This window comes from Falco biarmicus, chromosome 2 (genome assembly GCF_023638135.1).
Source record: "Falco biarmicus isolate bFalBia1 chromosome 2, bFalBia1.pri, whole genome shotgun sequence".
Classification (NCBI taxonomy): Eukaryota; Metazoa; Chordata; class Aves; order Falconiformes; family Falconidae; genus Falco; species Falco biarmicus.
The window spans coordinates 91,158,997-91,172,323 of NC_079289.1; the positions used below are offsets into that span (position 1 = coordinate 91,158,997).

The 13,327-nt window shown below is 39.8% G+C and overlaps 1 protein-coding gene across 9 annotated transcripts in view; it reads left to right on the top strand.

Annotated features, from left to right (window-relative positions):
- MAP7D2 (MAP7 domain containing 2) overlaps nucleotides 1-13,327 on the top strand; it is an 84,848-nt gene that overhangs the window by 49,331 nt on the left and 22,190 nt on the right. For 5 of the 9 annotated variants that reach the window (XM_056329505.1, XM_056329507.1, XM_056329508.1 and 2 more), the window contains exons 3-6: nucleotides 1,425-1,588; nucleotides 9,364-9,478; nucleotides 10,405-10,503; nucleotides 12,299-12,409. In XM_056329505.1, coding sequence (XP_056185480.1) covers nucleotides 1,425-1,588; nucleotides 9,364-9,478; nucleotides 10,405-10,503; nucleotides 12,299-12,409 — 489 coding nt within the window. Of the gene's footprint in view, nucleotides 1-1,424; nucleotides 1,589-8,931; nucleotides 9,173-9,363; nucleotides 9,479-10,404; nucleotides 10,504-12,298; nucleotides 12,410-13,327 lie in introns of those variants that run through there. The other 4 variants (XM_056329509.1, XM_056329512.1, XM_056329513.1 and 1 more) reach the window with 3 other exon arrangements.

Genomic DNA, 13,327 nt, shown 5'->3' on the forward strand with positions numbered 1-13,327 from the left:
CTGTGTACAAATCCAGGCTCACCTGCAGCAGTTGACACCCCTCTCACACTGCCCTGTCCTCAGGGCAAGGAATGGTGACTTCTCACAAGGCAAAAGGGGAAGACAACATCAACTATTTCTAACAAGAATAAGGTAGAAGTTGTTCTGTAAAGCAGGTTGGATGTGAAAAAGAAGTATTGTAGGAGGATCCAGTATTCAAGGGAAAGAAATGCAACTGTTGGAAAAGGGCCTGGTATTGGAGGGACTCTGGCTTTTAAACCAAGGGCTTGAGGGTAGAGTGGGGCTAAGGAGGTAGTGAAGGTCACAGTTGTGGTTAAAGAGCTTGGGGGCAGGAGGTGAGGGAGTAAGGCTGATCGGAGAAGAGGGAATTGAGATGGCTTGGCAAGGAAGAGTCTGGGACTGATGGGAAGATACTGAGAGAGTTAAAAGGGTGAAAATTTTCTGTACAAGGAAACAGGAATTGAAGAAGCACACTGAAGTTGACTAGGTGAGCAGGATGAAGGACTAGCTCTTGTATAAAACAGTGTTAATTCTGGCTTTTCCTAACTTTCAAGTTCTTAGCCTGGCAACCATGAGAATATTCCTTCTTTGATATCGGCCATATATGTGGTGGTATGTGACATACACACTTGCGTGTATATAAGCATGCTTACTGAACTCTGCTTCCCTGCCTTTTTAGGGAATACACTTGCATGAGAAGTGGATTTTTCCTCATGATTTCTCACAGTAACTTCTGCTACTTGTTCTCCTATGCAGACCTGAAGCAACAGTCCTGTATGTAATGTTGCTGTCTGAATTTCTGTGACAACAAGCTAATGTTTCAAGAAGATTATGACTCCAGTTGGAATAAACAGCTGGGCAAACCCTCAATAACAGAAGTAATTTTTTTTTTCATGCAGAGAAGCAGAAGTGGGTAACAGTGTAACACCAATTAATGAACAGAATGGTGTGTTCTTAAAGCATCATAGAAAATTTAGTGTATGTTTTCATGTATTGTTTTGAAGGCAGCCCCAAAACGAGAAGCACAGTTTTAAAGAAATTCTAAGGGCTTTTGCTTCAACATGTATGACTGATTCACTACTGAGAACATTTGTTATGTGTGAAAAAGCATTTGGCTTTAAGCTACAGAGGAATTTGAAACATAACCAAAAAGGAATTGTTAACTATTCCGTACACTGTTTTTACCTAGGTGTAAGGGGCACAAACTGTCACCTTGTGTACAGAGAGCTTCCCTATTTATTTATTGAGCAAATCGTTTAGATTTATTAATCATTCCAGCGCTTCTGTGCACTATATTTTTGATCTTAGTGAACTAAAACCCTGTGTACTTGTTTGCTGTTTTACACTATTGTGTCATGTTATCAAATGGTTTTAAAGCAGAAGAAAATTTGCATAAAGTGAAATGCACCTTTTTCTCTCTGAAGCTGCTAGAGAACAGCAGATACTGGAGAAGGAGAGAAGAGCAAAACTTCAATATGAAAAGCAAATGGAGGAGCGATGGAGAAGGCTGGAGGAACAGAGGCAGAGAGAAGAACAGAAGAGAGCCGCTGTTGAAGAAAAACGGAGACAAAAGCTTAAAGAGGAGGAGGTAAGATCCACTGGGAGATGTATGGCAGAGCAACTCTTTATGGTAGCATTAAACATAGTTGATTACTGACTTGCATTAAATGTTGATTTATTTATTTTGCAAATGCACATGACCATAGTTATAAGTACTCTACTACTGCTTGTACATCAAAAACACTTCCCAAAGCTTTTTTTGTGTCTTGGTTTTTGTATGATCTGCCAGAATAGTCATCTACTTATGCTAACATACGGGGGACTCTCACTGTCAGATGATAAAGCACCAGCTTTCCAGAAGTTAGTTTTAAAAAATGTTTCCATAAGAGGGAAAAGATTGTTCATACTGTTTTGTTTACTGTCTGTGAAATTGAAATAATGTTTTTGAAAATGTGTTGTTTCGTTTTTCCTCAGTGACAAATTCAGAATTTCTTACTTAAAGCAGTGAAGAATCTAGGCTGGTTTAAGATTCTAGCACAGAACAGAACTACTCATACATCTTTTGAAGCATCTTCATACCCTTCCTGTCTTCTACTCTTCCTGCTGAGATCACTGAAAGTTCTTTTTTGGTCTAATGAGTCCAATTGCTGTTGCGAATCTCTGAATGCAGTGTGTGTGTGTGTGTCTCTACGTGACATTGTGTAGAAAACACTAGCACTGCTACTGCAACTGGTAAAGAATTAATGATTTTGGGAAAAGGGGGCAGTGGTTTAAAAAAAAAAAAAAAAGCCAGAAGAATGTATTTCCCAAGTTCCTAGATAAAAAGGCTCTAGAAATCTGCTGTTGTTAATCTTCCCTACTTTCTGCCCTCCATCTTTTGATCAAAATATCATTGCAAAAGAGGTAAAACACTTCTGCGTGGGATCAGAATAATACACTGCTGTCATAACAGCAGTAACATACTGATTGTGGCTTCTGCATAATAGCTGAGAATTAATTTTAAAATATTTTGTCATGTCGTTCATTTCAAATTCTGGTAAGAAAAATGGCAAAAACCAGAAACAAAGGGTAGGAGGTTTCCTCCTCGGTGACGTCATTGGCCTGACATGCTCCTTCCCCAGTATTTCCTCCTGTAATAACCTTTTGCAGCTAAGCAAAATCGATCCCCTTTGTAGGGCTTGTATGGGAAAGTGGCAAGTACAAAAACTTCCAAAACCCTGTCCTCGGAATTTGCACCAGAATGGGGCAGGGAGGGGAAACAGGTGTAGGAAGAGTGATGAACTGCCTGCTTTCCCTGCCTGTGTGGTTTTGCCTGTGCTGCAGAAATGAGAGCAGGGTTGTTGGACGTAAGAGAGGGTATGCCAGGTCAGACCTGAAGGCTCTGTTTGGTGGGGATCCCATCTGTAGTGCACTTGCCTGCACTTGCCCAGAGGTGGATATAAGAAGCTGAGCACACAGTGATGTTTATCCCAAGCATCAATGAGCCTGTTACAGCTCCCCAGCACCCTGTATGTGTAGCAAGAGATTCCTCTAATGGTGAGAGAAAGGCTACCTCCAAGTATTTGGTCATAATACATACCACTCCTAGTTCTGCTCACTGAGCTGGTCCTTCAAGCTTAAACTGTCTAAAGCCTTTTGGAAGCCAAGGCAGGCCCAGGCCTGGCTCCTTTCCCTTTCCTTTTCTCCTTCCCCCAGGTTGAGGAACCTGAGAAAAGGCTGTGTGGGCAGGAGGACAGGAGAGGATGCTTGCTTGAGGATGGATTAGACCTAGTGAGAGGAAAAATCCAGGAGCCTCTGAAGGAGGGGAAGGTACATAACAATAAACTGTAGGACAGGGGAGGATGAGGGAAGAAGGAAACTGGGAAAAGGAGACACCACCACCACCACCTCCTGCTTCCCTTCATGGTTATTTGTTATTCCCTCATTTGCTGAATTCCACTTGAGTTCTACTAAAGGGTATGCCAACCCCCACCCAGCTCTTCTGATGAGCCTCTCAAACCCTGTATGCATAGTAGCAGTGGAGTCTGAGTACTGAGTAGTCTGAGTAAGGATGGTAATGAAGTTGCAGCTCCCTGGGCATGGCAAATTACTCACTGCTGCTGAGTCATTCTGGACATTTGAGGCCTTCTTTACTGGAAGAGCTTTGAACCTCTATTTCCCACACCTGAGATGAGGGGCGACAGTGCCATGGTCAGTGAGCCAGCATACTGCAGCATGTCTTCAGTTTTTCTCCTTTTAACACTGGTTAACACTGGGCGGGGACTGGGAGCACCCATTTTACCAGTTCATCAGGTGTATGAAGTGCCAAGTAGGAAGATTTTCTTCCTTGCTGTCTGCCTTATTGGTTGTACTTTATATCTTCCTTAAGTCTTTTTTCCCTGCTTTTTAACACAGCTGAAGGCAGTGCATATTTGTGATAAAAACAGAATATATAAATCTCTCTCTAGAAAATATTGTTGCACCTGTAAGAGTTTGAGAGATGAATGGCTCTTAACAAATTATGGGGACTTGTTGGCTTCCTACATCAGAACATCTTCTGCTTGAATGTTTTGCATGCAGAGGACATCTCAAAAAGGAGGTGGCTAAAGTTCAGTTTTTTATGCTTGCGTTTGTCCCTCCCACCTCTACAGTGCCAGTCAAGAGATCGTGGTTTGAAAGTCTGTGTTGATGGCAGTGGATGTGTTCTGGCAGAGTTCTTCTCTGGGGCAGCTGGAGCTTGTGGCAGAGCACGGTGGGAGTGTGTCCCATTCCTCAGACAGGAACTGAATAAGTGTGTCTGAAAATTGTTCTGTGTATATTGACTTCACCTTCCTTATCCGTAGAGGTCTTCAGTAGCACTGCCCTTCCTCCATATTACTTTTGAAGTTGTTATTTCCTTTAGTAAAAGCAGCCTCTGAGCCTTGAGGAAAGAAGTGTATTGTTGTTTCACAGACGCTATTAAAAAGTTGCTTTAAACTTTTTCTTAACTTAAGTAAGTAGCCAGTGGCTTTAGGACTAGATAAAAGTGAAGCTAGTCCTCATTCCGTTAAAATAATTTTTTCTCTTTCACCATCTTGAACTTCCATGTAACTTGGAAATACCTTGCAAATAAATGTCTAGCTGTACACCAGGGTATTGGGAAGTCTGTAGAAGCTGTGTTCTACTGCCCTTGTATTCTGTAAGACAATACAAACACACTTGTACAGGCTGTGTCAAGGATACTAGTGCAAATAAGAGTAATAACATTCATCTAGTCAAAGGTCCAGTTTTAATAAAACCATCAGATTTTGTTAAAAAAGAAATTGATAAAATTAGTACTGATCCTACCAATATACTGTTATTTAAATGACTTACTACTGGTAGGCAGCATCAAGTCTAATCCAGCACTCAGACTTGAAAGATTAATGTAGCAGCTGCTAAATGGAAAAGGAGTATCCTGCAGCATTGGAGAGATTATTTTGGTGCACATGGACTATTTGTTACATGTGTAAGAAGTATGCACTTAAGAGGGTGAAAAACTCTCAAGATATAACAGTGTTAATTACTTTCTATATTATAATTCACAGTTAATTACTTTTTGAATTATAATACATGGAAAGAATAATTGCTTTCCAAACGTATTTTGGCAGTTTGTATGCTGAGTGGAATTCACTTGCACAAGTAATACAGAAATTTTGCTGCAAGCTGTGTGATAGATGTGAGAAGAATTTAGTCCTTAGTACAACACTGACTGTCCTCTGCTCCCCTCCCCCCCCATTACTTGCTGCTGCAGCTCCCCATATACCTTAACACAGAGACTTCATTTGTCCTGTGTTGTTCTTTGATGCATGCACCCTTAATACACATGCATAATTGTAATTGGTTGAGAGTAGAAAATGGATTCTATTCAGAATGGTAGTTACATTTAAAAATACTGTATTGCTTTTTAATACATTCTTTAAATAGAAAATAACAGAACTCTGGTTGCTATGTGGAAGAGCCACTCAAAAGATGAAGGCAACTGATAATATTGAGAAACAGTGAGCTATTTAGATAGCTACTGACAAATATATAAACTGAAGAGGAAGATTTTTTGGGCTCTTTCAGATGTTTGTATTGTAGGTATAAGGTAGATTGGTTCTGAATTGTTCGTGCAAATTATTTTAAGTTACAATACTTGTAAAATTAATTTTTTCCTTGTTTTCACATCTGTGTCATGCTTTATGTAGAGGAAAGGAAACTACTTCAGTCAGATTACTTGTATTCTCACTACTGGTTTTCAGGTTTGTTTGGCTTGTTTGGTTTGGTTTTCTTTGCTTGGTTTTTTTAATTCAGACAATGCAAACATTTGTTCTGTTGCTTAGTCTGAGGAAAACCTGGATGGATAAGTATGGATTTTGGAAAGGAACATAGATACTAGCAATAGATAGCACTTTTTTTATGGTTTTACTTGTTCTTAATTTAACCTACATGTAAAGCTTGTACATTATAGTTTTTTGTGGAAGCTCACAATATATCTTCAGTGCAGAGATTATTTCCTCTATTTATAGCTGTTAAGAGTTCCCAAATGAGGATCACGTGGATAGTTTGATACATTTTTGAGAAGGTGCTTCATCTATAGTATAGACAGGAAGGGGTTTGTGCATTGTTTGCTGATGAAGGAATGCTTTGTCTTGTTGAGTTTTTGTCACAGACCAGATTATTAATGTATGAGTTGTTTATGCTGTGCTTCCATGTGTCTTACTATTTTCTTTAGCCTTTTAGTTTTGTGCTAACTTAAAATCTTTTTTTTAAATAACTATCCTTTCGTCATGAAAAATGGCCTTCATATTGTTCTTTATCTAAGCTATATCTGCAGGGTTTCATGAGGTTTAATAATTACTTTCTTCAGTGCTTTAATGGAAGGCTCTTTGCAAATGAAAATGAACCAACCTCTCCACATCATGTAATTAAGATTTCAACCTCAGATTGTAGGTAGCATGGGCTTTCAAAGATGTATGAAAAATAATATTTTCTTTAATCTATTTCATCATGCATTTTATTCTTAAATCAACACTCCTATAGTAGGTGGTGTAACTGTATTCTGTGGTTTGCAGACTACAGCATATTGCTGGTCCTTGCTTCAAGCAGCATTAAAAACCACTCCAAACATAAATCACCTAGATAATTGAAACTTGACTGCTTTCATCTTATCTTCTTTGATTCATGTGTAACAGTATTCATTAGATATGGAAAGAAATATTCCATATAAGTGTATGCTTTAATGAGAAAAAAACGGGAGGGTGGTTTTTCCTTTGTAAAGAGTGTGGGTAGAAAGGTATATTGGGGCAAGGTGCTTAGTTAGAAGGAAATAATGAAAAGAAGCAGACTGCAGAGAAGAACTGGTGATGAAGTAAGAGGTGAGGTTTGGAAAGAGTAAGTACAGAAAAGGGACTGAAACAATTAAATTAATGTTGGGAGTTGGGAAGTTAAAAGCAAGAAGTATGAACTTGAAATGCAAAGCCAGCACGCAGAGGTTTTAAATGTGAAAATTGCATCATCAGGTAGTAAAAGAAGGAAAACAGACTGTAGCAAACTAAGTCGCAGAGGGGTGAATCTGGAAGATTGCTTTCTTGTCACACCCAATGTATGGAAAATAAACGATAGGGTATCCAAAACTGTGAGGTTTTTCTGTGCTGTTGCAGAAGAGGCTGTGCCTGAACTTTGTGGTGCTTCATGTGTTTGCTCTTTAGGGAGAAAAAGGAGGAGGATGGAGGCAAAGCATGCATTTGTGAGCCTGCCTGGACACTGATGGCACTGACTAGACAGAAGGGGGAGGAAGGGCAGGGAAGCAGCTGCCTGATTTCAGTGGTCTTTGAATGATGTTACCTGATAGACCGTGAACTACAGTCACAGAAGGGAGACAAAACTGAAGTGAGAGCTCAAAACACATGACTGCAAGATCATAGTCTTGGACAAGGCAGCAGAAATTGTAACAGCAGGGTGGGTCACCTGGCTGAGAGGCAACAGGGACAGAAGAGGTGAGAATGATAGAAAGGGTGTGTGAGAATTGCCTTTTTTCACTCTTTGTATACAGGGTGATGATATAAAATTCTTTATGGTACAAGTGATTTGTAATAAAGTTAAGAGAGCTTAAAGATAAAAGGTAGTGGCTTTCTGTTGAAATTCATGGATAATTGGTAGCAGCGTTGGGTGAATTGGAAAAAATGAGGTCAGAAATAAATTGCTGGAAGTCATGGTAGTAGAAGAGATTCTTCAAAGATGTAGAAGAGACAAAAGTATGTTGCAGATAACCAGAAGATGATGAGAGGGCATCTGGCATGGTAGAAAGCCAGTGACCATAGACGAAGCCCCAGGAAGGTAACAGTTTACAGGTACATGCATAAAAGTTCCAGGCATGATAGTTATGGAGGTGCCTGATGTTAAAGTCGGATCTGAATGAGCTCCATCAGAGATCATGGGCTCGACATCAGTGTGGAGACTGAAGGAGACATGCTTCAACAAAGAATGACATTTTGGGTAAAATATCTCAGGGAAGAGGAACAGGAAACCTAGACCGAAGTCATGAATCAGTGACAGACAGTAGTCTGGCCAAGAGATACAGGAGAGTTTTCCGTGCAGTTGATCTGAGCTACCAAAAGATACTGGAGACAGAGCAGGGGATGGATAGAAATTGAAGGGGATGTGATGTAATCACAGAAGCCTGCAGGCTCAAGAGTTTGAAGTGGATAGAGTTCTGTACTAGACCAGAAGGACATAGCTAAGGCAGTAAGTAGTAAGACCAAAAATACTAGTAGTATCAAAGGGCTAAAAACCATTGGGGCAGGAGTTGGAGTCAGCAAGAGTAGACTTATCTTTCATGGTAGGGTTTGGGTGCTAAAATGTAAGGGTGAAGAGATTGCCAGATGTGAATGAGGTACTGGGAGAAGGAAAGGAAGAGGGGGTGGTAGGTGATGGAACAGCGGGTGGGGAAGAATCTGATTTTACCTGCTTGAAAGGAGGAAAAGAAAAGGTGCAGATATCATTGTTGCAACAATAAACCACTGAGAAACTAGCAGAGAGAGAAGGTGGGAACAAAACTGAGTGGAGGTCTTTAAGTGAGAGTTAGGAGGTGGTAGGAAGGGAATAAGGCAACCATATGTAGCTGTAAGGTAAAGGTTGAGCAGGATTTGGGGAGGGGAAAGAAATCTTCTTGTTATTGCCCATCTGAAAATCCTAACTCATCAAGCCATGGAGAAAAATGTGGAAGTGGAGGGGTAAAAAAGTAAATCTCAAAACAGCGTGATCTGGGCATGCACTAAAAAATACTGCGGGTGGGGTGTTGGGGTTCAGAAGCTCTGAAACGCCTAGACTGTGAGTAACGTAGTGGAAGAAAGGAGGGAGTTGTTTTTTAAATAAATAAATAAATTAGGCATCCTGCAAAGTAACCTACTTTGGATTTGAAGTGATCATGTATCTCTGTGGCTAGGAGGAGCCAGTGGCATTACAGCAATTTAGCTGCGCTCAGAAAGGCATGGAAAAAAATCCTGAGGTCTGCATAGACAAGAAGGAGTTAATGCTTGTCGAGCATTATTCTTATACAAATTAAGTCCAGAGCACAGCAGCAGCCTCACCAGCAGGAGCAGATGCTAGTCAGTGATGCAACCTGTGTTATTTACTTAGGCCTCTGTAGTGACCTCAGTGGCTTGCAGACAAAGGATACACATATCTGGAGGTAGGTAGCATGCTGATATTTTCTTTATTCAATCCTTTTTGTTTTATCGAAAACAAGCTTCTGTAATCATCTTGCATGGAGCAACAGGGGAACTGTGTATTTTTAGCATGGCTTCAGAAGGAGGGGGGGAAAAAAAAGCCCCCAAAGAACTGATTCAGATTTGGTTTCTGTTTTTGTACCAATATAACCAGGAACGTTTAGAAGCCATGATGCGTCGGTCCCTTGAACGCAGCCTGCAGCTGGAACAGAAGCAGAAGCCATGGTCGTGGGGAGGAGCACTGGCTGCAGGCTCAGGAGGGAGAGATGGTAAGTGAAACAGGCTGCCTGCATTGCAGATCTTGGAAGTGCAAAATGCATGAGGTTGTAGAGATAGTAAGGGTGATGCATGTTATAGTCAGGGTGGTGCTGTAGGGGCTACTGCCTTGGGGCGTGAATAAATGCTTTGTAATTGCTTGCCAGGCTTCCTCTCTCTAATACCTTCTGGGGAGAAAGGTCACTACTAACTGAAGAACGCAGATCATTTTAATAGAGTAACTAGAATCTGTTTGGAGGATGCTAAATGCTAAAATTAAATTTATGCTCTCTCTCCCTTAGTCTCTTCCCCCACATTATCTTCCCACACACACAGTCAGAAAATTTAATATTCACCAAAGGACTGAGTGCTGCCTAAGACTTGCAAAAGTTGATCTGTTTTTGTTTGGTACTTTAAAAGCCTGACAGGAATGTCATAGATGACTATGCAGCGTGTGCAGTTTAAAATAGTTTTTTTCCCCCCCACATACTTTTTGTTGCTGCTCTTTTTTTGATTTGGCTTCAGAACAAACTCTTTTTATTACATAATCAGTCATGTACTGCTTTTATATTTCAAAAATACGCATGTTTTCTGTTTTAAATCATATAATTTATTTAAATTTGTCAGGTTTGAATAAACTGATGTTACAGGGAAAGATATCTGTGTTTGGGTGATGATGAAATATGACAGTTCCTCTCTTTTAAACAATGTGTAGATATACTTAACTCTAAAAAGGCAAACTGTTTCACATCATAGTTTTCACGGTATGCCATCAAAAAAAGCCAGGAAATGAAATATATATGATAATAAAAGAAGTCTTTTATACTTTGAGAAAGAAACCAGTTTGTCGTTGTGATGCAGCTTATGCTTAATTCCAGCTCCCCCAGCTTAATCAGTAATTTCTTTCACCTCTTTTTGCTCTGATTTCTCTGCTGTGTAGGTGAATCAGAAAATAGCCCACGCCCTGTTCTAGGTTTAGCTGCCAACACCCTTCCTTCAGACCCTGTGACCTCTACTGCTCCAGCTGATTCCTTCAATGGTATTTCAGAGAATCACAATACCATCGTGTCTCGTTTATAACTGTTCTAATCACTGTAATCCATCCACTGATCTTGTCCTTCCTAACCACTGTTTTCTTATTATTTCAGTCTGGTACTCTACGGCGTTACCCTTAGTGATGTAGAGCAAATGTCTTTTTAATTTCCTTTTAATTTTGCAGTGCATGCCTCGCATTCCAGCACAGTAGAGGCATTTCATGGTTTTCTCACCAACTGTAGACTTCTTCACTCAGATTCTCATCTCTGTTAATTCTGCAGGTGCTCTGTGTTTGTGTCTGTAAACATAATTACGCATATATTTAACAGCTCTAATGGACATGCACAGGTGCAGGTGCTGTTGGAAAAAATTTTGGTTGCACAGTAGGAGAAAACGTGTTATGAAGACAATGTTTCATCAAAACAGTCCTCTCGAGGGCCTTTTACTGCAATATTTTAAGAATAAGCAAATTTGGTATAAACAGCCATGTATATTTTGGTATAAAACAGGAGGTTTTCAGCCTCCTGAAGTGGATTTCAGCCAAGCTGGTATTTGTAACAAACTCAAGTAGTAGACTTCATTTAGGCAGTTGTGGGTTTTTTTCTTTTTATATTGTTCAGTTATCTTTTTAAAAAGTAGTAATTATTATTCCCATAAAAGGACTGTAAAGTAGAGATGTCCTCCAAAATTAAGAATGGATTGTATACATGGATTTCTAATTTTCGTTGCAAATGTACTTGGCATTTTGAAAACGTAATGCAGCCTTGTGCTTTTAGAGCTAGGTACCTTCTCTCCCCTCCAAAAGAGGAGCTAGGCTTGGATATTACTCCTGCAGAATGCACAGTAAATGTTGTTCTACCCACAACCGCACAGATGGAGGCAAGTCTTGCAGACTCCACTGAGGCAACATTTCGATGGATGTAATAGGGAATGCAGTAACTTAGGGGCTGCAGAATTAGGGCCACATACGTGTCCTGGCTGAAAATCTTTTTGGTTTTAAAGAAATTAAAATCAAATTTAAAGGATAAAGCATCTATGCTTTTAGCTTCTGAGCATCATGCAATGATCATCATATACTAGTATGCCGTAGTAATACTGGAGTAACATTTTTCTGTCATTCAGTTGAATAATTGGGGAGGTAGGAAATAGGTATTGTGCTCAAATAGACTTTGTCAGACAGTATTTCAGAAGAAAAGTGAAAAAAACACTTGGGATAGTGCCAAAAAGCTTTTTTTCTTTTTTTTTTTTTAAATAAAAAATATTCTCGAGCAAAAAAAAAAAAGCCAAATGGCTGGTGCCAGATCAGTCATTAAAACAGTGAGTTCTCATTGTGTGAACACACAAATGCTGGTTGTTTCATTTTTATATTAGAATAATATTGGAGGTCTATCCCAGCTCTTCCAGACTGAAAGTAGAGGGAAGGGGGAATGCAGATGAGGAGTTCAGAGTTGTCATGTGTGCAGTTTGGTTTTTTTAGGTAACTTTCTGCTTGTGCTGATACTGATTATCTTGTATCAGAATGGCTTCACTTACACATAATTATTTGCCTGTGGCAGTATAAAAGATAGGCTGTCGTAAAACTGGATTGTTGTATCACAAGCAGAAAAGTTGCATCCCCAAAGCATGTCTTATAAAACGCTGGTCCTCCGGCAGTCAGAAGGAGCTTATCTCATGCCTTATTCAGTGTTATGATCCGTGGCCACCATGGCAAGGGCCACGAGTACAAATGAGAGGTTAATTCTGGGATTTTATCAACACTGTGATATGAATACAGATATCTTCAATGCGTCTCTCTGCAGCACGTGACAAACTTTCAGCTTCTACAACGAATCTGCCAAAGCAAATGGAATCGCCAATCAGTAAGCACCTCTCCTCCTCCACAGTGGCAATAACACATTCCCCCGACACAGGCAAGTGAATATGCTGGTCTCCTACCAGCATAAACTCTCCTTCTGCTTAAAGCACTTTATGTCCATACAGCTATGTAACTTGCTTATGTCTATTATTCAAAAGAACTCAAATATTTGAGGGGTAGTAAGTTAATATGATAAAATAGTTCTGCAGCATATCCCAAGACTGTGCTGGCTTGCTGGAGATCCTGGTCCAGCAACAAAAGCTGTGGGTTGTTTTTTTAGTGATTCTTTTTCAATTTTTGATACTCCAGCAAAGAGGATTGTAATTACGTGCTGCAACTGCAGTAATTTCGTATAACTGTACAGCTTTAGATCTTCTAGCCAAATAAGGAAACACAAGTAAACCAAACACGTGGCTTGACAATAGATGTGCGATGTACCGTGGGCAGAAATACATCTGGGAGACTTCAGTCTGGTGACCAGAGTTGTAGAGCCCTTTAATTTGATTTGAAACTCAGATCCATGAGAGGCTCAGCAAAAGATGATCATCTTGTGGGATTAGTGGTTACTAATCCCACTGTGAACTCTTTGGATTTTTTTGTTTGTTTTGTGTGTCTTTTCTTCCCTCCCCCCCCCCCCCCTACTTCCCCCCCTTTTTTTAAACCCTAATGAGAAAAAAAAAATGTATTGACTGAAATAAGTGATAATGAAGGTTGTTTCTAGAATGAAAAGAGAAGGTAAATTTACTTTCATTTCTGAATTCCTTAATGAAAACTCATCAATAGCTTTGAGGTTATTATGATGGATTGCTATATAGATGTGCATGTAGTAGGAATATCTATAAATATCATATCTTACTGGTTGACACTTAGATTTATGAAGTAGGAAGGAATGCAGGCATGTTGTATAAATAAGACTTATATAATGCCATGAGACTGCAAATTTTAAACGCGGTCCCAGTATGGTTGGCACGTT